The 27745-nt window shown below is 44.5% G+C and overlaps 2 protein-coding genes across 2 annotated transcripts in view; one reads left to right on the forward strand and one right to left on the reverse strand.

The window, feature by feature from the left end:
• LOC121572567 (tax1-binding protein 1 homolog A) overlaps positions 1 to 14122 on the forward strand; it is a 43289-nt gene extending 29167 nt beyond the window's left edge. The window contains 6 exon segments of the mRNA XM_041884615.2: positions 124 to 291; positions 7040 to 7126; positions 9462 to 9648; positions 10688 to 10890; positions 11713 to 11798; positions 13635 to 14122. Of these exon segments, the coding sequence (XP_041740549.2) occupies positions 124 to 291; positions 7040 to 7126; positions 9462 to 9648; positions 10688 to 10890; positions 11713 to 11798; positions 13635 to 13845 (942 nt within the window). The 3' untranslated portion in view covers positions 13846 to 14122.
• Positions 14123 to 16468: 2346 nt separating this feature from the next.
• LOC121572046 (juxtaposed with another zinc finger protein 1) overlaps positions 16469 to 27745 on the reverse strand; it is a 51055-nt gene continuing 39778 nt past the window's right edge. The window contains exons 3-5 of the mRNA XM_041883908.1: positions 23052 to 23248; positions 19893 to 20062; positions 16469 to 19406 (exon numbers count right to left, since the gene is read on the reverse strand). Coding sequence (XP_041739842.1) covers positions 19230 to 19406; positions 19893 to 20062; positions 23052 to 23248 — 544 coding nt within the window. The 3' untranslated portion in view covers positions 16469 to 19229. The remainder of the gene's footprint in view (positions 19407 to 19892; positions 20063 to 23051; positions 23249 to 27745) is intronic.

The following is a 27745-nucleotide window of genomic DNA, read 5'->3' on the forward strand; positions in this document are numbered from 1 at the left end:
AAGATGGAGAGTTGGGTGGAGGTGGAGAATGAGAGGAAGAGTGCTGAAGAGGTGGATGAGAGGAGTGTAGAGGGGGATGAGGGGAGGAGTGTGGGGGAGGTAGAGGGGGATGAGGGGAGGAGTGTGGAGGAGGTAGAGGGGGATGAGGGGAGGAGTGCGGAGGAGGTAGAGAAAGAACAGACTCGTTCGGTGGAGGAGGAGCTGGCGAGGATGGAGGAGAAGTGGGCGGAGCAGTGTGCTATCAACGAGACACTTAAACAGAGACTGGCCAATGAGGAGGAGCGATTCAGGGTGAGTCATCAACGCATACACACACTATACACACACACACACATACATACATGGTCATGCTCACATTTAAGAACAATAGTTGTACACACCCACACACACACATTCTGGCACACAAACACACCCAGTCTCTCTGCCAGGCAGATAAGGTTGTGTCTAGGTCAGCCCTGTGAGGTCAGCTCAGTCAATTATCTTCCTCCTCTGGTCCACTTATTCCTCTGGACTGACTCAGGGTGTGTGTGTCTGTGCACAAGCAAGTGTGTGTTTCGCATGAGTGAGTGTGTACTTCTGTCAGAGTCAGTGAGGTGTGTGTGTGTGTTTGATCTCTGTGAGATCCATTCTGAAACTAACTGCAGCTCTTTGTTCAGTGTTGCTGTGGTAGCTGACGGGTATAGTGTTGAGTCATCCGCATACATAGACACACTGGCTTTACTCAAAGCCAGTGGCATGTCGTTAGTAAAGATTTTAAAAAGTAAGGGGCCTAGACGGCTGGCCTGGGGAATTCCTGATTATACCTGGATTATGTTGGAGAGGCTTCCATTAAAGGACACCCTCTGTGTTCTGTTAGACAGGTAACTCTTTATCCACAATATAGTAGGGGGTGTAAAGCCATAACACATATGTTTTTTCCAGCAACAGACTATGATCGATAATGTCAAAAGCCGCACTGAAGTCTAACAAAACACCCCCCACAATCTTTTTTTCATGTGGACACCTGCTCGTCGAACATCTCATTCCAAAATCATGGCCATTAATTTGGAGTTGGTCCCCCCTTTGCTGCTATAACAGCCTCCACTCTTCTGGGAAGGCTTTCCACTAGATGTTGGAACATTGCTGCGGGGACTTGATTCCATTCAGCCACAAGAGCATTAGTGAGGTCAGGCACTGATGTTGGGCGCTTAGGCCTGGCTAGAGCTGCCCCGGTCTCCGAAGCGTGATTCATCACTCCATAGAACGCGTTTCCACTGCTCCAGAGGACATCACTCCAGCCAACACTTGGCATTGCGCATGGTGATCTTAGGCTTGTGCGCACTTTGAAGATCTTAGAATAACTGTCCACATTTACTTTTCCTCAGCCAACAAGACGAGTAACGAACAGCAAAATCACTACCCTATGTTAATCTACTATAGTAGAAAAGTTTACCTATTCTATTGGTCAGCTTGTCGAGAAAGAAATAGCCTACTCCAAACAGACTCTGGGACAGTTGTGGGACGGTAGATCCCAAAATCATACAACCAGTAGGCCTAGGCTACATAAAAAAACTTTAAAAAGCAATGAATCTGATGCAACAGATCAGAACATTTAGCTTAAAATGTTGATAAACTATTATTTCTTAACATTATTAGTGCAGCAATGTGCACAAGGCAGTAGTCTACCCGCTAATGTTTGTTCCATAATGTAATTAGAGGGAAAACACCTTTGTCAAAAGGACACTGCACATGCGAGTGGTTTCATGTGACAGAGATGAAAATATCCGTTAGACATTTAGAAAGAGGGGAGATCTGCCTTCCGTTGCCTGTGCATTTACTGTTTGAGATGCTGTAGCAGCAGCTCTCCTGCTGTCTGAATGATTTTCTGTATCTGTATGCTGTACGTGTGTGATGAATAAGATACATAACCAATATACTGTACACACGCTCCAATTTATTTCCACTAAATTATGCAAATGAACCTATAGACCGATAAGCATGACCAGTCAAATGTATTTCCATCGACTGGTATTTCCATCCATGAATAGGCTAAAAAGCATTATTTCGCAATGGGATTTTTTCTTCTCCCAGCCAATCCAGCACCAATTTTATTTATCGGCTTTTCTATTATAATTTTTGGGTCAAAAGCCGGCTATTACCGGTTAACAGAAACCCTTATACATACATACAGTACATTCGGAAACTATTCAGACCCCTTTACTTTTTCCACATTTTGTTACGTTACAGCCTTATTCTAAAATTGATTAAATCGTTTTTCCCCTCATCAATCTACACAAATACCCCATAATGACAAAGAAAAAACAGGTTTTTAGAAATACGTAAGTATTCAGACCCTTTACTGAATACTTTGTTGAAGCACCTTTGGCAGCGATTACAGCATCGAGTCTTCTTGGGTATGACGCTAAAAGCTTGGCACACCTGTATTTGGGGAGTTTCCCCCATTCTTCTCTGCAGATCCTCTCAAGTTCTGTCAGGTTGGATGGGGAGAGTCGCTGCACAGCTATTTTCAGGTATCTCCAGAGATGTTCGATAGGGTTCAAGTCCTGGCTCTGGCTGGGCCACTCAAGGACATTCAGAGACTTGTCCTGAAGCCACTCCTGCGTTATCTTGGCTGTGTGCTTAGTGTCGTTGTCCTGTTGAAAGGTGAACTTTCGTCCCAGTCTGAGGTCCTGAGCGCTCCGGAGCAGGTTTTCATCAAGGATCTCTCTGTACTTTGCTATGTTCATCTTTCCCTCGATCCTGACTAGTCTCCCAGTCCCTGCCGCTGAAAAACATCCCCACAGCATGATGCTGCCACCACCCTGCTTCACCGTAGGGATGGTGCCAGGTTTCTTCCAGATGTGACACTTGGCATCTGAGAGTCCTTTAGGTGCCTTTTGGCAAACTCCAAGCAGGCTGTCGTGCATTTTACTGAGGAGTGGCTTCCGTCTGGCCACTTTACCATAAAGGCCTGATTGGTGGAGTGCTGCAGAGATGGTTGTCCTTCTGGAAGGGTACCCCATCTCCACAGAGGAACTCTGGAGTTCTGTCAGAGTGAACATCGGGTTCTTGGTCACCTCCCTGACCAAGGCCCTTTCCCCCCCCGATTGCTCAGTTTGGCCGGGTGGCCAGCTCTAGGAAGAGTCTTGGTGGTTCCAAACTTCTTCCATTTAAGAATGATAGAGGTCACTGTGTTCTTGGGGACCTTCAATGCTGCAGAAATGTTTTGGTACCCTTCCCCAGATCTGTGCCTCGACACAATCCTGTCTCGGAGCTCTACGGACAATTCCTTTGACCTCATGGCTTGGTTTTTGCTGACATGCACTGTGGGACCTTATATAGACAGGTGTGTGCCTTTCCAATTCATGTCCAATCAATTGAATTTACCAATCAAGTTGTAGAAACATCTTAAGGATGATCAATGGAAACAGGATGCACCTGGCTCAATTTCGAGTCTCATAGCAAAGGGTCTGAATACTTATGTAAATAAGGTATTTCTGTTTTTTCTTTTTAATACATTAGCAAAAAATTCTAAAAACCTGTTTTCACTTTGTCATTATGGGGTATTGTGTGTAGTATGATAAAACAAAAAAACAAAAAAGCGAAGGGGTGTGAATATTTTATGAATGCATTCGGAAAGTATTTAGACCCCTAAACTTTTCCCCCATTTTCTTACATTACAGCCTGAATTTAAAATTGATTACATTTAGATTTTGTGTCACTGGCCTACACACAATACCCCATAATGTCAAAGTGGAATTATGTTTTTAGAATTATCTATTAAAAATGAAAAGCTGAAATGTCTTGAGTCAATATGAATTCAACCACTTCGTTATGGCAAGCCTAAATAAGTTCAGGAGTAAAAATGTGCTTAACAAGTCACATAATAAGTTGCATGGACTACCTCATCTCTGTACCCAACACATATAATTATCTGAAAGGTCCCTTGGTCGAGCAGTGAATTTCAAACACAGATTCAACCACAAAGACCAGGGAGGTTTTCCGATGCCTCGCAAAGAAGGGCACCTATTGGTAGATGGGTAAAATGTTTAAAAGCAGACATAGAATATATCCCTTTGAGTATTGTGAAGTTATTATTATGGTGTATCAATACACCCAGTCACTACAAATATACCGGCATCCTTCATAACTCAGTTGCCGTAGAGAAGGGAAACTGCTCAGGGATTTCACCATGAGGCCAATGGTGACTTTAAAACAGCTACAGTTGATAGGAGAAAACTGACGATGGATCAATAACATTGTAGTTACTCAACAATACTAACCTAAATGACAGAGTGAAAAGAAGGAAGACTGTACAGAATAAAAATATTCCAAAACATGGAAGATAACCTGGTTCAGTCTGCTTTCCAACAGACACTGGGAGACAAATTCACCTTTCAGCAGGACAATAACCTAAAACACGAGGCAAAATATACACTGGAGTTGCTTACCAAGACGACATTGAATGTTCCTGAGTGGCATTTTTACAGTTTTGACTTAAATCGGCTTCAAAATCTATGGCAAGACTTGAAAATGGCCATCTAGTAATGATCAACAACCAACTTGACAGAGCTTGAATAATTGAAAAAAGAATAATGTGCAATTATTGTACAATACAGATGTGCAAAGGTCTTAAAGACTTACCCAGAAAGCTCACAGCTGTAATCGCTGCCAAAGGTGATTCTAACATGAATTGACTCAGGGGGTTGAATACTTATCTAATCAAGATATATTACTGTTTTATTTTCCATACATTTTTACAAAATGTTAGAATTTTTCTTCCACTTTGACAGAGTATTTTGTGTAGATTTTTTTTTTTTAAACAACAAAAAAAACAATTTTAATCCCACTTTGTAACACAACAAAATGTAGAAAAGTTAAGGGGTGTGAATATTTTCTGAAGGCACTGTAGATGGATGGATGGATGAAGGGGGGGAGAGAGGGACAAGTGTGTGATTTATATTCACCCCCAGTGCACTAGAGAAGGTTATGTCTGGGATTGTATACAGTGGGGGGGAAAAAGTATTTAGTCAGCCACCAATTGTGCAAGTTCTCCCACTTAAAAAGATGAGAGAGGCCTGTAATTTTCATCATAGGTACACGTCAACTATGACAGACAAATTGAGATTTTCTTTCTCCAGAAAATCACATTGTAGGATTTTTAATGAATTTATTTGCAAATTATGGCTAAATACTTTTTTCCCCACTGTATACATGATGACTTATAATGGTTCCTCATTAAAGGCTACATGATGACTTATAATGGTTCCTTATTAAAGGCTACATGATGACTTATAATGGTTCCTTATTAAAGGCTACATGATGACTTATAATGGTTCCTTATTAAAGGCTACATGATGACTTATAATGGTTCCTTATTAAAGGCTACATGATGACTTATAATGGTTCCTTATTAAAGGCTACATGATGACTTATAATGGTTCCTCATTAAAGGCTACATGATGACTTATAATGGTTCCTCATTAAAGGCTACATGATGACTTATAATGGTTCCTCATTAAAGGCTACATGATGACTTATAATGGTTCCTCATTAAAGGCTACATGATGACTTATAATGGTTCCTTATTAAAGGCTACATGATGACTTATAATGGTTCCTTATTAAAGGCTACATGATGACTTATAATGGTTCCTCATTAAAGGCTACATGATGACTTATAATGGTTCCTTATTAAAGGCTACATGATGACTTATAATGGTTCCTTATTAAAGGCTACATGATGACTTATAATGGTTCCTTATTAAAGGCTACATGATGACTTATAATGGTTCCTTATTAAAGGCTACATGATGACTTATAATGGTTCCTTATTAAAGGCTACATGATGACTTATAATGGTTCCTTATTAAAGGCTACATGATGACTTATAATGGTTCCTTATTAAAGGCTACATGATGACTTATAATGGTTCCTTATTAAAGGCTACATGATGACTTATAATGGTTCCTCATTAAAGGCTACATGATGACTTATAATGGTTCCTCATTAAAGGCTACATGATGACTTATAATGGTTCCTTATTAAAGGCTACATGATGACTTATAATGGTTCCTTATTAAAGGCTACATGATGACTTATAATGGTTCCTTATTAAAGGCTACATGATGACTTATAATGGTTCCTTATTAAAGGCTACATGATGACTTATAATGGTTCCTTATTAAAGGCTACATGATGACTTATAATGGTTCCTTATTAAAGGCTACATGATGACTTATAATGGTTCCTTATTAAAGGCTACATGATGACTTATAATGGTTCCTTATTAAAGGCTACATGATGACTTATAATGGTTCCTTATTAAAGGCTACATGATGACTTATAATGGTTCCTTATTAAAGGCTACATGATGACTTATAATGGTTCCTTATTAAAGGCTACATGATGACTTATAATGGTTCCTTATTAAAGGCTACATGATGACTTATAATGGTTCCTTATTAAAGGCTACATGATGACTTATAATGGTTCCTTATTAAAGGCTACATGATGACTTATAATGGTTCCTTATTAAAGGCTACATGATGACTTATAATGGTTCCTTATTAAAGGCTACATGATGACTTATAATGGTTCCTTATTAAAGGCTACATGATGACTTATAATGGTTCCTTATTAAAGGCTACATGATGACTTATAATGGTTCCTTATTAAAGGCTACATGATGACTTATAATGGTTCCTTATTAAAGGCTACATGATGACTTATAATGGTTCCTTATTAAAGGCTACATGATGACTTATAATGGTTCCTTATTAAAGGCTACATGATGACTTATAATGGTTCCTTATTAAAGGCTACATGATGACTTATAATGGTTCCTCATTAAAGGCTACATGATGACTTATAATGGTTCCTTATTAAAGGCTACATGATGACTTATAATGGTTCCTCATTAAAGGCTACATGATGACTTATAATGGTTCCTTATTAAAGGCTACATCTGTAAGTTCTCTTTCACTTGTGGCCAATGGGTACAATGTTTTTCTAATGTTTGATGTTTTATCTGATGTTTGTCTGATGTTTCCTCTGTGTAGATCCAGATGGTAGAGAGGGTCATGGAGGTGACAGAGCTGAAGGAGAGTCTGGCTCAGGCCCTCAGAGAGAAGAACCAACTCAAGGAGGTACTATGAACATTCATACAGCTCTATAGCATCAGTTACAGTACACAGCTGTTAAAACATCATAACACAGGAGCCATGAGCTGTCATAGGTTTGAGTTGTTATTAAGTGCTTCCATAGAGCTACTACTGAAGCCTGCGAGAGTTTAGCTGATACAAGCTGTTATAAGCCTACTACCAAAAGCACTGAATTTACCAACCTACTACTAGTTCTATAGCTTCCTCCCTCTCCCCCAATTTCTAGATTCCAACTAATGATACACTCTGCACTGTACTGCCATGATACACTAACCATTAAATGGTGCAAATGCCATCCTCCGTGTCTGTTTCACCCCGTGATCACCCTCTTTTAAATGTTAAACTGGATAGCCCTGCACTAATTAAGGAGGAAAAAAGAGGGGGAAGGAGAAAGAAAGGAAAGAGAGAGAGGGAGAGGGCGAGCACCTTTAGCAAGCATGCGAGAGCTATGTGGGCTGGAGTTTTGACACCTCTAACAGTAACGAGCAGATTATTATAACAGTTGACTTCAGATTGAACTGCAGGTAGAACTGCTTGGAGTTCTAAGGAAGAAAACCGTGAAGTTGCTCCTAATCTTAATGATGGGCTCCCGAGTGGCGCAGTGGTCTAAGGCACTGCATCTTGGGGCTTGAGGCGTCACTACAGACCCCCTGGTTCGATTCCGGCCGTGATTGGGAGTCCCATAGGGTGGCACACAATTGGCCCAGCGTTGTCCGGGTTTGGCCGGTGTAGGCCGTCATTGTAAATAAGAATTTGTTCTTAACTGACTTGCTTAGTTAAATAAAGGTTAAATAAATAAATAAATAAAATAAAAAAACTGGGTGGTTCGAGCCCTGAATGCTGATTGTCTGACTGCTGTGGTATATCAGACTGTATACCATGGGTATGACAAAACATTTATGTTTACTGCTCTAATTACGTTGGTAACCAGTTTATAATAGCAATAAGGCACCTCGGGCGTTTGTGGTATATGGCCAATATACCACGGCTAAGGGCTGTGTCCAGGGACTCCGTGTTGCATCATGCATAAGAACAGCCCTTAGCCGTAGTATTGGCCATATACCACACCCCCTCGCGCCTTATTACTTAAATATACCATCTGAAATAAGCTCCAATGGATCATTTCAGATATAGGAGACGTGTCTAGGTGTAGAGGATAGGAGATTTCAGACTGGCCATAGGTATGTCATTCAGGTCCTGCTCCAGTGGTACCTAGTCCAGGGCCATAGACGTATACATATCTATAGATAGTGCAGATCTACTGTATATCTATGATTGTTGCCTAGCCTAAAGGGACATTTCACTCATAACTTAAAGTTTGTCAGATTTGTCCAGACTTTAACCCCTACAGTCGATGTCTGTGCCCCCTCGGAAATCTAATTAGCATATTTAAAAAATCCCCATAAATCTGTCAGTTTAAGGTACAGATATATTTTAGTCTCAATCAACTGCATCCGCCAATGTTTTACTTCTGCATCTGCGGTGAAAGGTGACAGAGCTAGAGAGGTGTTTGTCAGACCATGAGACATCCCGAAAATCGATCTTCTCACAAAATTGTCTGAACGGTTTGGCACAAACTATTATGACCCCTCTATGGAAGGATGAGACTCTCACAAACACGATGGCGTGCTCCGTTTTGCTCTACAACCCTCACAAGTGTCTTGGGACTCGTCTGAACTCGGTACAGCTGATCTGCCAACAGACAGGGCGTAGACTGTAATGGGTTAAAGCTAGAATCCTTAGTTGCTACATCTATATTGGACTTATAAATTAATGATCTATACCCATTGATTCACTTATAAATGCCTCATGAGTTTAGTTCAACTGTCGAACCCCATCAAAACCCAACACACAGGCTTGTTTTACTCCAATGTTTGTTAACAATGTAAATGGTAACAAACACTGTATAGCCTCAAAACATGGTTAAAACTATAATTTCGATATGGATGGTCAGTCCTTGCATCCATAGTTCTGTCTATGAATTTGAGAGTGGTACCATTTCTCCAGGCCCATCCCTCAGCTGTTTACCAAAACCGAGGCGAGGTGACCCTTTGTTATTGTTTCAATTAAGGTAATGTCAAGGTGAAATCATGCCCCTTGACATTGGTTTTGTTGCTGCAAAATGAGGACCTCAATGGAAATAAGCCTAAAGACTGTTTTTATCCTCAATAATTCAATCAAACAATCAAACCCCAAATGATGGAAAAGATAAGCACAGTCTGATTACCTGGTTTTCTTGGTTTTATTCGGTGCTAATATCTTTTCCAATCATTAGTTTTGTTTTAAGTTGTCCTCACTGGCCATCTTGTCCCCATGCCAGGAGCTGCAGCGGTGTCATGGCCGACAGAGGGATCAGGAGGCTGATGGTCAGGGGTCAGAGGTCAAACAGCCTGTGGTGCTGCGCTACCCCCTGCCCTACCCCCAGGACCCCTCCCCACCCCCCCTGGTACCCCAGAGACCTGCAGAGCTGCAGTACGGGAACCCCTATTCCACCGACAACACACGAGGTGAGACCTCCCCAACTACACTAGTATGTGGACACCCCTTCAAAGTATGTGGACACCCGTTCAAATTAGCGGATTCGGCTAGTTCAGCCACACCCGTTGCTGACAGGTGTATAAAATCGAGCAAACAGCCATGCACTCTCCATAGACAAACACTGGCAGTAGAATGGCCCGTACTGAAGAGCTCAGTGACTTTCAACGTGGCACCTTTTCCACAAGTCAGTTTGTCAAATTTCTGCCCTGCTAGAGCTGCCCCGGTCAACTGTAAGTGCTGTTATTGTGAAGTGGAAACGTCTAGGAGCAACAACGGCTCAGCCGCAAAGTGGTAGGCCACACAAGCTCACAGAACGGGACCGCCGAGTGCTTAAGCGCGTAGCGCGTAAAAGTCGTCTGTCCTTGGTTGCAACACTCACTACAGAGTTCCAAACTGCCTCTGGAAGCAACGTCAGCACAAGAACTGTTCGTCGGGAGCTTCATGCAATGGGTTTCCATGGCCGAACAGCCGCACACAAGCCTAAGATCACCATGCGCAATGCCAAGCATTGGCTGGAGTGGTGTAAAGCTCGCCGCCATTGGACTCTGGAACAGTGGAAACGCGTTTTCTGGAGTGATGAATCACACTTCACCATCTGGCAGTCCGACGAACAACTCTGGGTTTGGCGAATGCCAGGAGAATGCTACCTGCCCAATGCATAGTGCCAACTGTAAAGTTTGGTGAAGGAGGAATAATGGTCTGGGGCTGTTTTTCATGGTTCGGGCTAGGCCCCTCAGTTCCAGTGAATGGAAATCTTAACGCTACAGCATACATTTCAGCCCTGTCTGTCTCTCTTGGTGTCCATCTCTCCCTCTCTTCCCTCTCTCTCTTCCATTTCAGCCCTGTCTGTCTCTCTTGGTGTCCATCTCTCCCTCTCTTCCCTCTCTCTCTCTTCCATTTCAGCCCTGTCTGTCTCTCTTGGTATCCATCTCTCCCTCTCTTCTCTCTGTCTTCTGCACACACACTCTTAAACACTTCCTGTTTCCTGTGTTGTTGTGTTTTGTCCAGACGGGGCAGATGGTGCCCTGTCCCCGGAGCAGATGCTGCGCCCCCCTCCCGAGGCTCCTGGTGCGTGCGCCCCTCCGGCCACCCCCCCGACCCCGTGTGCAGGTGCAGACTGGGATAGAGAGGTGGTCTGCATCCAGCCGTCCTCCTCACGAAGCATGAGCCCCCCCGACGGACTGGAACACTCCCCCGAGGAGCCACGCAACGTGAGTTCACACACACACACACACACACACATCCTCCCCAAATCCTGACCTCAAGCATTAGGGAGGGAAACGCAAAACTGACTTAGATCAATGTATAGGGGTGACTTCATCCTCCTCCCTAATTGGGATGGGGTATATTGAGAGGGCATCACACACAAAGACACACACACACCCTGCTCTTCACTGATATCATGGCCCTCTCCTCTCTAGCTCTATTAACCTCTTCACTGATATCATGGCCCTCTCCTCTCTAGCTCTATTAACCTCTTCACTGATATCATGGCCCTCTCCTCTCTAGCTCTATTAACCTCTTCACTGATATCATGGCCCTCTCCTCTCTAGCTCTATTAACCTCTTCACTGATATCATGGCCCTCTCCTCTCTAGCTCTATTAACCTCTTCACTGATATCATGGCCCTCTCCTCTCTAGCTCTATTAACCTCTTCACTGATATCATGGCCCTCTCCTCTCTAGCTCTATTAACCTCTTCACTGATATCATGGCCCTCTCCTCTCTAGCTCTATTAACCTCTTCACTGATATCATGGCCCTCTCCTCTCTAGCTCTATTAACCTCTTCACTGATATCATGGCCCTCTCCTCTCTAGCTCTATTAACCTCTTCACTGATATCATGGCCCTCTCCTCTCTAGCTCTATTAACCTCTTCACTGATATCATGGCCCTCTCCTCTCTAGCTCTATTGACGCACTATTAACCTTTGAAGAGAGCCATCAGTGTTCAGATAGCCATGGTTTCTACTGGAGGTGTGTATGTGTATGTGTTGCATACAGTAATGGTATGTGTTTTTGTTTCTGTACTGTAGGTCGGTGATGGGGAGCAGCCTGCCTGCAATCATCAGGCCAGCAGCAGACTTACCGCCAACAGGGGCAGCTTCTGTTTCGACCCCAGGTGACACACACATATGACCCTTCACACAGACTATACACAAAATACTATCCCAGCTTTACCAACGCACACAAAACCTAACCCTATACTCTCTCTCTTCTCTCTCTCCTCTCTGCTCCCTCTCTCTCCCTCTCTGCTCCCTCTCTCTCCCCTCTGCTCCCTCTCTCTCTCCCCTCTGCTCCCTCTCTCTCCCCTCTGCTCCCTCTCTCTACTCCCTCTCTGCTCCCTCTCTCTCTCCTCTCTCTCTCTCTCCTCTCTGCTCCCTCTCTCTCCTCTCTGCTCCCTCTCTCTCTCCTCTCTGCTCCCTCTCTCTGCTCCCTCTCTCTCTCCTCTCTGCTCCCTCTCTCTCCTCTCTGCTCCCTCTCTCTCCTCTCTGCTCCCTCTCTCTCCCCTCTGCTCCCTCTCTCTCTCCCCTCTGCTCCCTCTCTCTCTCCTCTCTGCTCCCTCTCTCTCTCCTCTCTGCTCCCTCTCTCTCTCCTCTCTGCTCCCTCTCTCTCCTCTCTGCTCCCTCTCTCTCCCCTCTGCTCCCTCTCTCTCTCCTCTCTGCTCCCTCTCTCTCCCCTCTGCTCCCTCTCTCTCTCCCCTCTGCTCCCTCTCTCTCCCCTCTGCTCCCTCTCTCTCCCCTCTGCTCCCTCTCTCTCTCCTCTCTGCTCCCTCTCTCTCTCCTCTCTGCTCCCTCTCTCTCTCCTCTCTGCTCCCTCTCTCTCCCTCTCTGCTCCCTCTCTCTCCCCTCTGCTCCCTCTCTCTCCCCTCTGCTCCCTCTCTCTCCCCTCTGCTCCCTCTCTCTACTCCCTCTCTGCTCCCTCTCTCTCTCCTCTCTGCTCCCTCTCTCTCCTCTCTGCTCCCTCTCTCTCTCCTCTCTGCTCCCTCTCTCTCCCCTCTGCTCCCTCTCTCTCTCCTCTCTGCTCCCTCTCTCTCTCCCTCTCTGCTCCCTCTCTCTCCTCTCTGCTCCCTCTCTCTCCTCTCTGCTCCCTCTCTCTCCTCTCTGCTCCCTCTCTCTCCTCTCTGCTCCCCCTCTCTCCTCTCTGCTCCCTCTCTCTCCCCTCTGCTCCCTCTCTCTCTCCCCTCTGCTCCCTCTCTCTCTCCTCTCTGCTCCCTCTCTCTCTCCTCTCTGCTCCCTCTCTCTCCCCTCTGCTCCCTCTCTCTCTCCTCTCTGCTCCCTCTCTCTCCCCTCTGCTCCCTCTCTCTCTCCTCTCTGCTCCCTCTCTCTCCCCTCTGCTCCCTCTCTCTCTCCCCTCTGCTCCCTCTCTCTCTCCTCTCTGCTCCCTCTCTCTCCCCTCTGCTCTCTCTCTCTCCCCTCTGCTCCCTCTCTCTCTCCTCTCTGCTCCCTCTCTCTCTCCTCTCTGCTCCCTCTCTGCTCCCTCTCTCTCTCCCCTCTGCTCCCTCTCTCTCTCCCCTCTGCTCCCTCTCTCTCTCCTCTCTGCTCCCTCTCTCTCTCCTCTCTGCTCCCTCTCTCTCCCTCTCTCCTCCCTCTCTCTCCTCTCTCTCCTCTCTGCTCCCCTCGCTGCTCCCTCTCTCTCTCCCCTCTGCTCCCTCTCTCTCTCCTCTCTCCCCTCTGCTCCCTCTCTCTCTCCCCTCTGCTCCCTCTCTCTCCTCTCTGCTCCCTCTCTCTCTCCTCTCTGCTCCCTCTCTCTCTCCTCTCTGCTCCCTCTCTCTCCCTCTCTCCTCCCTCTCTCTCCTCTCTCTCCTCTCTGCTCCCTCTCTCTCCTCGCTGCTCCCTCTCTCTCTCCCCTCTGCTCCCTCTCTCTCTCCCCTCTGCTCCCTCTCTCTCTCCTCTCTGCTCCCTCTCTTCCTCTCTCTGCTTCACTCGTTTCTATGGTCTTTCTCCCCTCCAATCAGTGGTGAGGTCCACAAACGCTGTCCGTTGTGCGAGGTGATCTTCCCGCCCCACTTTGAGCAGCGTAGCTTTGAGCAGCATGTGGAGAGCCACTGGAAGGTGTGTCCCGTGTGCTCTGAGCAGTTCCCCCTTGACTGCCATCAGCAGCTCTTCGAGAAGCACGTGCTCACACACTTTGACGGCCATGTGCTGAACTTCGACAACATGGAGTAGCGGGGAGGTTGGGGGAGTGTGTGTGTGTAAAAGGGAAGGTTGGATTGGATTAAGGGATGTAAAAAATAATAATAAAGGAACATATGCTCAAATCGGGGTTGGGGATGATTTCATTCAAATTTAACTCGGACCAAGAAGGGAGATTCCAAATCATCCAATTCAAGATGTGAAAGATAATTGGGGGTAAATTGCACTTTTAATGTTCTGAATTGAAATATAATTAACTCCAGCCCTGGCCTCACACACTTCCAGGAGAACATGCTACCTTTCAAAAACATCAAGGAGTGTGTGTATGACTTTGTAAAAGGGGGAGTTTGTCGGTTTAGGGAAATTACAAAAATAAATACTTTGCGTGAGAAGTTCGGAGCCTTAAACTACAGTTGGAGCTCTTTGGTTTTGTCCCATGTTGATGATATCATCATCATCACTGCATGTGTTTAGCATCTGTAGGATTCATCCGCATTAATCAGCCAGTCAATAGTAGCTACTTTACAAGACTTCACTTTCTATTTCTGTTCCCAGTCACTCTGTAGCCACAGGTAGAAACAGGTGACATCCAGGGATGGGAAGGGGAGTAGGATGAAGTTGCCCCTAGACACTAATGGTCAGTTTTGCGTTTTCCCTCCTAATGGTTAAGGTTAAGATTTGGGGTTGGATAATCTGATCCTAGATCTGTGGTTAGGTCTTGAAGCACCTCCAGCCCAATGTAATGTACAGTATGACTCAAATGTAATGTACAGTATGACTCAAACTCTTGTCAGCAAAAGACGTCAGACGTTAAAAAAAATAATTAGCACTATTGTTTGAATTTGACTGCACTAACAAGGCTTTATTATTCTGAATGTATACTATATACAGTACCAGTCAAAAGTTTGGACATACCTACTCATTCCAGGGTTTTTATTTTTACTATTTTCTACATTGTAGAAGAATAGTGAAGACATCAAAACTATGAAATAACACATATGGAATCATGTAGTAACCAAAAAAGTGTTAAACAAATCAAAATATATTTTATATGTGAGATTCTTCAAATAGCCACCCTTTGCCTTGATGACAGCTTTGCACACTCTTGGCATTCTCTCAACCAGCTTCACCTGGAATGCTTTTCCAACAGTCTTGAAGGAGTTCCAACATATGCTGAGCACTTGTTGGCTGCTTTTCCTTCACTCTGCCGTCCGACTCATCCCAAACCATCTCAATTGGGTTGAGGTCGGGTGATTGTGGAGGACAGGTCATCTGATGCAGCACTCCATCACTCTCCTTCTTGGTCAAATAGCTGGAGGTGTGTTGGGTCATTGTCCTGTTGAAAAACAAATGATGAACTCTAATGAACTTATCCTCTGCAGCAGAGGTAACTCTGGGTCTTCCATTCCTGTGGCAGTCCTCATGAGAGCCAGTTTCATCATAGCGCTTGATGGTTTTTGCGACCGAACTTGAAGAAACTTTCAAAGTTCTTGACATTTTCCATATTGACTGACCTTCATGTCTTAAAGTAATGATGGACTGTCATTTCTCTTTGCTTATTTGAGCTGTTCTTGCCATAATATGGACTTGGTCTTTTACCAAATAGGGCTATCTTCTGTATACCACCCCTACCTTGTCACAACACAACTGATTGGCTCAAACGCATTAAGGAGAAAATTAATTCCAAAAAATAACTTTTAGGAAGGCACGCCTGTTAATTGAAATGCATTCCAGGTGACTACCTCATGAAGCTGGTTGAGAGAATGCCAAGAGTGTGCAAAGCTGCCATCAAGGCAAATGGTGGCTACTTTGAAGATTCTCAAATATAAAATATATTTTGATTTGTTTAACACTTTTTTGGTTACTATATGATTTGTTATTTCATAGTTTTGATGTCTTCACTATAATTCTACAATGTAGAAAATAGTTTTTTTAAAATAAGGAAGGAAAACCCTGGAATGAGTAGGTGTGTCCAAACTTTTGACTGGTAGTGTATATGTCTATAAATATGAGAAGTATAACTATTATGGAGAAATGTCTCAATTGCTGTTGTGACCTCAATGTATTCCCTCATGTTTTAGTAATGACAGAATGATGATGGACCAATATGTTTTACTTCCTGGCGTGCACTTCCTGGTCTCCATTCACTGGATAGGTTAACATTCTCCTGGACATTCCACTTCAGTTGATTGGAGGGAAGGTAACTGGAAATATGAACGCTATGGAAAACTACTGTACACTTGGCTGTGGACTCTTTCACCGTGTACTAAGATTCTAGGACCTGAGATTCTAATGATTGTCATCTTTACCTCCTTTGTTTGGGTCAAAGTCAGTTTCTTGTGTGTGTGTGTGCGCGTCTCCACATTGTCTCCTTTGATTCTTGTCATCAACCGTCAGTCTGAGATTTTACTGTTCTTTCAATGTGACCACAGTGCTGTACTTTTGGCTTTAAAGTTGCACACGTGTGTCTGTCATGTCCAAATGCAGCCCTTTGAGAGTGCGTGTGTGTAGGTTTGTATGTGAGCATTAAAAATATATTTATGAATAAAGTACGCTTGTCAAATGGATACAATTGTCATTTTGTCTTTCCATTTTCTGGGTCACCCCCCCCCCCACCCCCCACCCACCACACACACAATCAACTCCACTCAGACAGTTCTGGCTACAGTTCTCTATTTATTTGTTTTCAAATGTAATAGTGTTCACATTTATGACGCAGCAGCTTATATAAAAACAGTTTGATATAGTACACAGGTTTCCTTCCTCAACCTCTGTTGCCTCCGTACAAATAGGAAACATTGTTCTCCACTTAACATACAAAAATATAATTTAAAAAGCACTTAAGACACACATTACAATACATTCACTGTACACGGTATATCAGAATAGTCCCCCTCACACACACACACACGACTGTACTCCTCCCATCCTGCTGTGTAATACTGTCAGTCACCCTGTTAAACAGTGTTTTTAAACTAACCATAGTGACCTGTATCTCTGCGGGGAGAGGACAGGTCCCGATCTGGCGAATTCTGGTCTCTGTCGAACTCCCTCTCTGATCCCTCGCCAAAATGCTCTGGAGCCAAGGCTTCCAAGTATGGAAAACCCGGCACAGAGACTCCGGAACGCCGGGATGAGTTCTGTATGGCCACACTCAAAAACGCTACCTTTGACTACCCCAACAATGCTACCTTCCTCTTTCACTGACATTTTATTTCTGTCTTGTAACCTGGGCCTGTATTCTGTTCTAGGATCAGGTCCCCCCTCTTATTCATGATGGTTTCAAAGGCAAATCTGTTTCTAGCTAGGCACTCCTACTCAGACGCCCTGACCTTCAGGTGCACTTTTCCACACCCACGTCAAGGGTTGTTATGGCAACAGTCAAGCATGTGTGTTGAGGTACCATCACAGACTCAGACCATCATCACAGAACAGAACAACAGGTTAGAAATGTTTTAGGGCCTGGAACGGGTCACATCTTGCCAATGGGCACCACTTTTTGACACTACACCACTCCGCTGTACTCTGAAGGCATGGTATCCCAAATGGGTCAGAACATGCTTACATTGACACAATTTGACAGTACACCAGACAGAATCCTGCTTTACAGAAGCAATGGGCAAGGGCCTGGTTATGACACTATCTGCAACCCAAATGGCATTCCCTATACAGCGCACTACTTTTGACCAAGGGCCTATAGGGCTCTGATCAAAAGTAGTGCACTATATGGAATGGGGTGTCATTTAGAACACACAGTGACCTGGCACTCTTAACACATAGGACTCCTTTATAATGAGACACAGGGTGTCATTTGAAACAGCCATATATTATAAAACACTATGGAGGGCTGGAACAGAGAAAGCAGAATAATAACACTAGAAGCTGAAAAGCTCAGATACTGCTGAAAGACTTGGCTAAGAAGCAACACACACACTGTACTGGAATGCTGTAGCCTACAATGCAAGGCAATCAAAGTTTGTAGGTGTAATCTCTCGAGATACACACATATTCCCTTTAAGACAAACGCATGCACAAACACTAAAACATACCATCAACAATCACATACATTCACACACATACACACTGGAGGTGCAATGAGACGGTATTCCCTTGACACGTTTGCGCGCCTCTTGGATGAAAACGTATGACAGTCTCTCTCCCCCCACCCTCCTCAGGCACAAGGTATGGTCAATGTTTGGCAGTAGAGAGCTGTTGGCAATGATCATGGAAAAGTAACCAGAAACAACACTTGGCAACTGGAATATAGAATGATGCCTCAACTGGTCTGCTCACCCTGTACAGTCTGGAACAACATTCTGGAATACAGGATGCACAATCCATTCCGGAATCATTAGGGAGTAGTCCTAGAACCGTTCTAGAACAGAGGGAATGAAGGAATTCAATACTTTACTTGTTGCTCTATATGGGCTGAAAGCTAACATTAAATCTGTATGCGTAACTTGTGCATTAAAATCAATAGGGACTGTGAAGAATTGATTTAGGGATGCAGATCTGAAGTTAGGATTCAAGCCATAGTCTCTTTGTTTTTGCTGCTGGGGATATCTAGACCTGAGGTCACCTAGCTGTTTCAAATTATTTGACCTATGACAACAGAACAGGTTGTCTCGGGGTTGAGGAATGAAAAAACACTTATCGATAAAATATAAAAAGAAAATATGTGGAAAATATATTGAAAAATAAAGTATAAAATAAAGCTTGAAAATAAAGTGGAACTATTTTGTATATGCTCATGAATACTTATATTTGTATATATACACATATCTATCTATTGTTTATATATCTATATATAGACTGTATAATCCAACTCATACATTATTCCTCTTTTCTCTTTTGCTTTTCTTTCTTCCTTTTTGTTAGCACCGTATGTCAATACAAAAAGTAACAAATAGTTGGGATAGCATAAGAATGTGCAAATGTACCAACAATAAAAAAAAAGTCTATAAAGATGCATATCATTAAAAAATAACAAAAGATAGAGTAACATGTGAAAATCATAGAATGTAATACTAGACATAAAAAAGGCTAACGACAAAACAACTTAAAGCATGCACTAGATCCTTTTGTGTGTGGGAGGAAGGGATAGGGGTTTGGGTTGTCATCCCTAAGGTTGGGCCAGAAGGGATAGGGGTGTCGGTTGTCATCCCTAAGGTTGGGCCAGAAGGGATAGGGGTTTGGGTTGTCATCCCTAAGGTTGGGCCAGAAGGGATAGGGGTTTGGGTTGTCACCCTTAAAGTTGGGCCAGAAGGGATAGGGGTTTGGGTTGTCACCCTTAAAGTTGGCCCAGAAGGGATAGGGCTTTGTTTTGTGTGGTTGGTCAAGGTGGGGTGGATATTGACGATTGAAAAAGTTTGGGGTGGTTGGGTTGGGAGTGCTGGTGAGGAATCGGGGGGGAATCTCTAGCCCTGCATCTTGCGGATGATGTCGGCGGAGACGGGCGGGTGGAAGTTGATGGTGTGGTGTCTCAGGCCCTGGGACGTCTTGTAGCTCTTCCCACAGCGGCACTTGAAGGGCTTCCGCACACGGATCTGGGTCCGGTGGCCGTTCTTGGCGTGGTATTTAATACCGTTTACATTCTGAATGAGGGGGAGAGACAGATTAGCAGGAGAACAAATACATCAACAGATATGAATTTCCCCTGGGGTGGTCTAGCGATCTAAGCCGCTGCCTACAGAATACATGTACCTGTGCGAGCGTGGGTTTGATTCCGACGACTGCTGTTCTAGCCTCCCTTATCCTCCTACCTTTCCTGTCAATCTTTTACTGTCATATCTAATAAAGAATAAAATACGAAAGGAGTGGGACTGCCCCACTCCTAAAAAAAGAACAATAATAATCTATCTTACATGATCTTGGTGAGGATCCCTAAAAGCAACATCCAGAAACAACATTGCAAACATTGACATTGCAAGAGGAAACTCCTCCTCAGATCCTGTATTGAAGTGAAAACCTCCAGAACTCAGATCATAGGCTACACTGAACTGATATATAGAGGTCTAGTGTGTAGCAGAAGAATAGAGCTAGGAACTGTTACATAAGCTAGGGCTGTGTGTGTACTGCACCTTGTATCTCTTCTTGCAGCCAGGCACAGGGCAGGCGAAGGGTTTCTCCTCTCCTCCGTTCATACACATGGAGCTGAGGATAGACTCTGAGCTGATGGCACTCTCTGTGGTCCAGGACTCATCACTGTCTGACTCCTCATAGTCCACCTCCTCATCATCATACTCACTGCCTGAAGGGGGAACACACACACACATCAGTTTGCGTGTCATGGGGACATGACTATATTGTCTCGAGTAGAGGGGCAATGAGCATAGAAAGGGGGGAATTTGTGATGAAACTAGAACAGAGGAGGATTTAGTATTTGTGTGTGTCAGGGGCACCCAGGGGGTGGGGTTTGGCTCCCTGAAACAGATCATTAAATGGGAGGTATCCTCATTGCTCTGATTTAGTAAGTGCACAACTCACACACACCTACTCTCACAATCCCCATCCCCAATGTGCGTGTGCACACACACACACTGTACCCCCCCACCATCACACAGGAAATGCTGGACCTCAGCAGGAGGAAATGGATGGCACCCTGGCACATGTTAAAAGGATTTCAACAAGGGTGTGTGTGTGTGTGTGTGTAAATGCAAATATTTGGGCAGGAATTGGACCATCTGCTTTAGGGCTCTGAAACACACACACACACACACACACACACACACACAATGCGAACAGTGTGACAGCTGGTATGTAATTACCAGTGTTGACTGGGACCACTGCACACTCTCTCTACTGAACACACTAGAACACGCCTGTAGTCTAGAACCCTCACAATAGGAATGTTCTATTTCGCTTGAGGGACTACGCTAGTCACTCAATGGGATATCCTTCTAGAACACTCACAATAGGAATGTTCTATTTCGCTTGAGGGCCTACCTGTGATTTGGCTGGAGGAATGGGAAGAAGGAATCAGTGGAGGCTGCTGAAAGGAGGACGGCTCATAATAATGGCTGGAACAGCGCAAATGGAATGGCATCAAACACATAGAAACCATATGTTTGATACCATTCCACTCAAGCATTACTACGAGCCCGTCCTCCCCAATTAAGGTGCCACCAACCCCCTGTGATATACATGCATAATGATAATGATAAAACCTTCTTTACTCTTCAGTTAACACAGACACACTCCCCCCCCCATTCCTCACACACTCGCTCTGTCTCCCTCATCCTCATAAACATACCCCTCTCTCTCTCTCCCACAAATACACTGCTCCCAACTTTCAAACAGAATTGAAGGAGCACCAGAAAGAAATATTTGTTGATATAGTTTAGTCTTCCATTAGGCCTGTATGAATCCTACCTTTGAAGCACATCTCATGAGTAGCAGACCCTTTTCCTTTCTTCCTGGGCCAATCAGATGTGCCTAAACCTACTGTCAAGTTACCAGGTTGTTAGCTAGCTAGGTAACATGACTTAACAACGTTGCGCGAATGCCGCTAGAAAGAAAAAAAGTTATTTCCGGTAATATGGGTCTTTTTTTTTTTTTACCGTTTAGGCTAGAGACGAGCCGTTTGCTTTGCTGTAAATCTGCAAGCATGCCTGTCGCGAAGCGGCGCTCCCATTTCCCTCTCTGACATTCTGAGGCTGCATGACAGTGTACTTGCAAATTCTACTCAGACTGGTTTGTGCTCTCGGTTATAACAGGCGATGAAATGATACAATGTATCAACATTGCTCGCTTTGCGCGATGCTCCAATGTAACAAATGTACAAATCTAACAACAGAAGACTCATGAGGGTCTGGGTCTGCATCCCGCTCACCATCACGGCTAAATTTTAGTTTTTTTTTTACTGACGGAGGAATAGACGTGCGTGAAGAGTGGACGGAGAAAAGCAGGTGAGTAAGAATGGTAGGGGATGTGGCTGGCTGATTACAGCTGCCACACGTAATATGTGCATGAAAGTGAAGGGGATATTATTGGACCTGGCAAGAGACTAGTGGCTGTTGCTTACATTCAACTGAATTTATAAACAAAACTGACTTTATAAACATGTTATAACCAGCAGGTCTAACAACCTTGCCCCCTGGGGCTCATGATGCTGATGTACGCGCTCTGTGTCCTGCGTAGTGTGGAGCGGACTCACATGCTCACTAGACCGTGCGTCTGCGTATGCCATCGCGCGCATGTTGATTTTGTCCATCCACACCAGACACGATCAGGACACGCAGGTTGAAATATCAAAATGAACTCTGAACCAACTATACTAATTTGGGGACAGGTCGAAAAGCATTAAACATTCATGGCAATTTAGCTAGCTAGCTTGCTGTTGCTAGCTAATTTGTCCTGGGATATAAACATTGGGTTGTTATTTTACCTGAAATGCACAAGGTCCTCTACTCTGACAATTAATCCACAGATAAAAGGGAAAACCAAGTTAGTTTCTAGTAATCTCTCCTCCTTCAGTCTTCTTCTTCTTTGGACTTTATATGGCGGTGGCAACCAACTTTAAAGGTGCATTACCACCACCAACTGGACTGGAGTGTGGACCTCAGTTCATCCTTCAATCACCCACGTGGGTATATGCTCCTAAAAACCAATGAGGAGATGGGAGAGGCGGGATTTGCAGCACGTCAAGCATCACAAATAGAATAAAGTTATATTTTATCACCTGGCTACGTAGACGCGCGAGCAGTTTGGATGCAATGATTGAATAACATGTATGTCTAGCATAGTCCCTCAGGCGAAATAGAACAAAGGTTACTCACGTAACCATGGTTCTATATGCTTGGGACTTTGCTAGTCCAGATGTCGGTTCCCTTGTAGCCTTGGGAAGAGTCTCGAGGAAGTGACGCTACGCGCCCAGGTATTTATAGGGGGTGGGGGCACACGCATCACACCCGTGGCACGGAATTACTCTGATATTAATATCTCGACTCATCCTGCCGCCATTGAGTGACTAGCATAGTCCCTAGTTCATTGAACCGTGGTTACGTGAGTAACCTTCGTTCCATTGACCCACAGACTAGAACACTAGAGGCAACGGCATTTAGCAGATGCTTTTATCCAAAGTGACTTACAGTAGTGCGCGCATACATTTTCGTATGGGTGAACCCAGGGGTAAGCAAAACCACAATCCTGGCGTTGCAATCACCACGTTCTACCCAGTGAGCCACACAGGACCACAAGAGGCAAAAGGCAACACATCTGAAGTGTCCACTTTCTCTTACCTGTGGGTGTGCTGCTACGGAAGGAGGAGGATGGTGTGATGGGAGGAGTCACAGGAGGAGTCAGGTTGCCGTTGCTGTGCCGTGGAGGCGTGGCCACGCTGTTCCGAGACACGCCACCTGTGATTGACAGGGAAAGTTTGGGCGTGGCCTTCTTCTTCAGGGTCTCCTGCTCCCGACGTGCCGCGTCAGTCATAAACCTGGACACAAACATGCTACACACGTTACACACACACTCCTAAAAATAAAGATTATTTAAACAATCATAATAAGTATTATTTCTCTCCCTCTCTTCTGCTCTTCTCACTCCTTTTCTCCCACCACTCCTCCACCCACACTAGGGGTATGACGTTTAAACAAATTTGGGATTGTTAACGTTTAGAAAAAATCCCTAACCACTTAAAATCAGTGCAGTTATCACAAAACTACCATTAACAAGTCCCAATCATCATCATCATAAAGGCACAAATAAAAATTCAACAAACACCTAACGCAACAATGCTGTAAGTAGGAGGAAATGGCTATGAATCTTTCAAATGATTTGCCACGGATATAAGGAGCTCCACACGTCATTGTCGTTAACAGTTGGGAAAATGGCAGAGTGAGACAGTGAAGCAACAGCTGCGAAGTCCTGTATGGCAATACTTTGAGAAGTTAAATGGGAAGGTGATGAAATGCAAACTTTGCGAGGTGGAATTGAGAAACAGTGGCAGGCAGTACAGATGCAATGCTGAAAGGAAGGCCCGGTGAGACCCAACCTGTTGCTGGCAGCAGTGCGATAACGGACGGAGTGAGAATCACAGCGCTGATTACAGAAATGATTGCAGTTAATATGCAGCCATTGTCAATGGTAGAGGATATCGGCTTCAATGCCCTAATGGCATATCTAGAACCAGACTACAAGATGCCATGTGGAGAAACCGTGACAGCCCTGAAGGGACCAATTGCTGCAGGGACTTGCTTCCATTCAGCCACAAGAGCATTAGTGAGGTCGGGCATTGATGTTGGGCGATTAGGCCTGGCTCGCAGTTGGCCTTCCAATTCATCCCAAAGGTGTTCGATGGGGTTGATGTCAGGGATCTGTGCAGGCCAGTCATGTTCTTCCACACCGATCTCGATAAACCATTTCTGTATGGACCTCGCTTTGTGCACAGGGGTATTGTCATGCTGAAACAGGAATCAAATCAAATCAAAGTGTATTTGTCACATGCGCCGAATACAACAGGTGTAGACCTTACCGTGAAATGCTTACTTACAAGCCCATAATCAACAATGCTGCATTTTGAAAAAAGTAAGTAAGAAAATATTTGCAAAAAAAATTAATAAAACTATTAATAAACTAAAGTACGAAAAAAATAACACAATAAAATTAAAATAACGAGGCTATTTACAGGGGGTACCGGTACAGAGTCAACGTGTGGGGGTACAGGTTAGTCAAGGTAATATGTACACGTAGGTAGGGGTAACGTGACTATGCATAAATATTAAACAGCGAGTAGCAGCAGCTTAAAAAAGGGGGTCAATACAAATAGTCCGGGTAGCCATTTTAGTAACTGTTTAGCAGTCTAATGGCTTGGAGGTAGAAGCTTTTAAGGAGTCTTTTGGACCTAGACTTGGCGCTCCGGTACCGCTTGCCGTGTGGTAGCAGAGGAAACAGTCTATGATTAGGGTGGCTGGAGTCTCTGACAATTTGTAGGGCCTCCCTCTGACACCACCTGGTATAGAGGTCCTGGATGGCAGGAAGCTTGGCCCCAGTGATATACTGGGCCGTACGCACAAGCCTCTGCATTGCCTTGTGGTCTGATGCAGAGCAGTTGCCATACCAAGTGGTATGCTCTCGATGGTGCAGCTGTAGAACGTTTTGAGGATCTGAGGACCCATGCCAAATCTTTTCAGTCTCTTGAGGGGGAATAGGCATTGTCGTGCCCTCTTCACGACTGTCTTGGTGTGTTTGGACCATGATAGTTTGTTAGTGATGTGGACGCCAAGGAACTTCAAGCTCTCGACCCGCTCCACTACAGCCCTGTCGATGTGAATGTCCCCCTTTTCCTGTAGTCCACGATCAGCTCTTTTGTCTTGCTCACGTTGAGGGAGAGTTTGTTGTCCTAGCAACATACTGCCAGGTCTTTGACCTCCTCCCTGTAGGCTGTCTCATCGTTGTCGGTGATCAGACCTACCACCGTTGTGTCGTCGGCAAACGGTGATGGTGTTGGAATAATGCCTGGCCACGCAGTCATTGTAAACAGAGAGTACAGGTGGGGACTAAGCACGCACCCCTGAGGGGCCACTGTGTTGAGGATCAGTGTGGCAGATGTGTTGTTGCCTACCCTTACCACCTGGGGGGCAGCCCATCAGGAAGTCCAGGATCCAGTTGCAGAGGGAGGTGTTCAGTCCCAGGGTCCTTATCTTAGTGATGAGCTTTGAGGGCACTATGGTGTTGAACGCTGAGCTGTAGTCAACAGCATTCTCATGTAAGTGTTCCTGGTTTTGTCCAGGTGGGAAGGGCAGTGTGGAGTGCAATGGAGATTGCATCTCCTGTGGATCTGTTGGGTCGGTATGCAAATTGTAGTGGTGTTGTGAGCCATGACCATCCTTTCAAAAGCACTTCATGGCTACAGATGTGAGTGTTACGGGGCGGTAGTCATTTGGGCAGGTTATCTTGGCGTTCTTAGGCACAGGGACTATGGTGGTCTGCTTGAAACATGAAGATATTACAGACTCTGTCAGGGAGAGGTTGAAAATGTCAGTGAAGACACATGCCAGTTGGTCAGCGCATGCTCCGAGTATGCGTCCTGGTAATCCGTCTGGTCCTGCGGCCTTGTGAATGTTGACCTGTTTAAAGGTCTTACTCACATCGGCTACGGAGAGCGTGATCACATAGTAATCCGGAACAGCTGGTGCTCTCATGCATGGTTCAGTTTCTTGCCTCAAAAGTGAGCATAGAAGGCATTTACAGTACCAGTCAAAAGTTTGGACACACCTACTCATTGAAGGGTTTTTCTTTATTTTTACATTGTAGAATAATAGTAAAGACATCAAAACTATGAAATAACACATATGGAATCATGTAGTAACCAAAAAGTGTTAAACAAATCAAAATATATTATATATTTGAGATTCTTCAAATAGCCACCCTTTTCCATTATCACAGCTTTGCACACACTTGTCCCGTGTAGCTCAGTTGGTTTGCAACGCCAGGGTTGTGGGTTCGATTCCCACGGGGGGCCAGTATAAAATAAAATAAATGTATGCACTCACTAACTGTAAGTCGCTCTGGATAAGAGCGTCTGCTAAATGACTAAAATATAAATGTCTTGGCATTCTCTCAACCAACTTCACCTGGAATGCTTTTCCAACAGTCTTGAAGGAGTTCCCACATATGCTGAGCACTTGTTGGCTGCTTTTCCTTCACTCTGCCGTCCAACTCATCCCAAACCATCTCAAATTGGGTTGAGGTCGGGGGATTGTGGATGCCAGGTCATCTGATGCAGCACTCCATCACTCTCCTTCTTGGTCAAATAGCCCTTACACAGCCTGGAGGTGTGTTGGGTCATTGTCCTGTTGAAAAACAAATGATAGTCCCACTAAGCCCAAACTAGACGGGATGGTGTATCGCTGCAGAATGCTGTGGTAGCAATGCTGGTTAAGTGTGCCTTGAATTCTAAATAAATCACATACAGAGATCATCCATTTCCACCGGTCTAATGTCCATTGTTCGTGTTTCTTGGCCCAATTTCTCTTCTTCTTATTGGTGTCCTTTAGTAGAGGTTTCTTTTCAGCAATTCGACCATGAAGGCCTGATTCACACAGTCCCCTCTGAACAGTTGATGTTGAGATGTGTCTGTGACTTGAACTCTGTGAAGCTTTTATTTGGGCTGCAATTTCTGAGGCTGGTAACTCTAATGAACTTATCCTCTGCAGCAGAGGTAACTCTGGATCTTCCATTCCTGTGGCGGTCCTCATGAGAGCCAGTTTCATCATAGCGCTTGATGTTTTTTGTGACTGCACTTGAAGAAACTTTCAAAGTTCTTGAAATTGTCCATATTGACAGACCTTCATGTCTTAAAGTAATGATGGACTGTCATTTCTCTTTGCTTATTTGAGCTGTTCTTGCCATAATATGGACTTGGTCTTTTACCAAATAGGGCTATCTTCTGTATACCCCCCCCCCCTACCTTGTCACAACAACTGATTGGCTCAAATGCATTAAGAAGGAAAGAAATTCCACAAATTAACTTTTAAGAAGGCACACCTGTTCATTGAATTGCATTCCAGGTGACTACCTCATGAAGCTGGTTGAGAGAATGCCAAGAGTGTGCAAAGCTGTCATCAAGGCAAAGGGTGGCTATTTGAAGAATCTCAAATATAAAATATATTTTGATTTGTTTAACACTTTTTTGGTTACTATATGATTCCATGTGTTATTTCATAGTTTTGATGGCTTCACTATTATTCTACAATGTAAAAAATAGTAAAAATAAAGAAAAACCCTTGAATGAGTAGGTGTGTCCAAACATTTGACTGGTAGTGTAGCTCGTCTGGTAGGTTCGTGTCACTGGGCAGCTCGCGGCTGGGTTTCCCTTTGTAAACCGTAATCGTTTGCAAGCCCTGCCACATCCAACAAGCATCAGAGCCAGTGTAGTAGGATTCAATAATAGTCCTGTGTTGACGCTTTGCCTGTTTGATGGTTTGTTGTG

Source organism: Coregonus clupeaformis, chromosome 8 (assembly GCF_020615455.1).
Source record: "Coregonus clupeaformis isolate EN_2021a chromosome 8, ASM2061545v1, whole genome shotgun sequence".
In the NCBI taxonomy this organism is placed as follows: domain Eukaryota; kingdom Metazoa; phylum Chordata; class Actinopteri; order Salmoniformes; family Salmonidae; genus Coregonus; species Coregonus clupeaformis.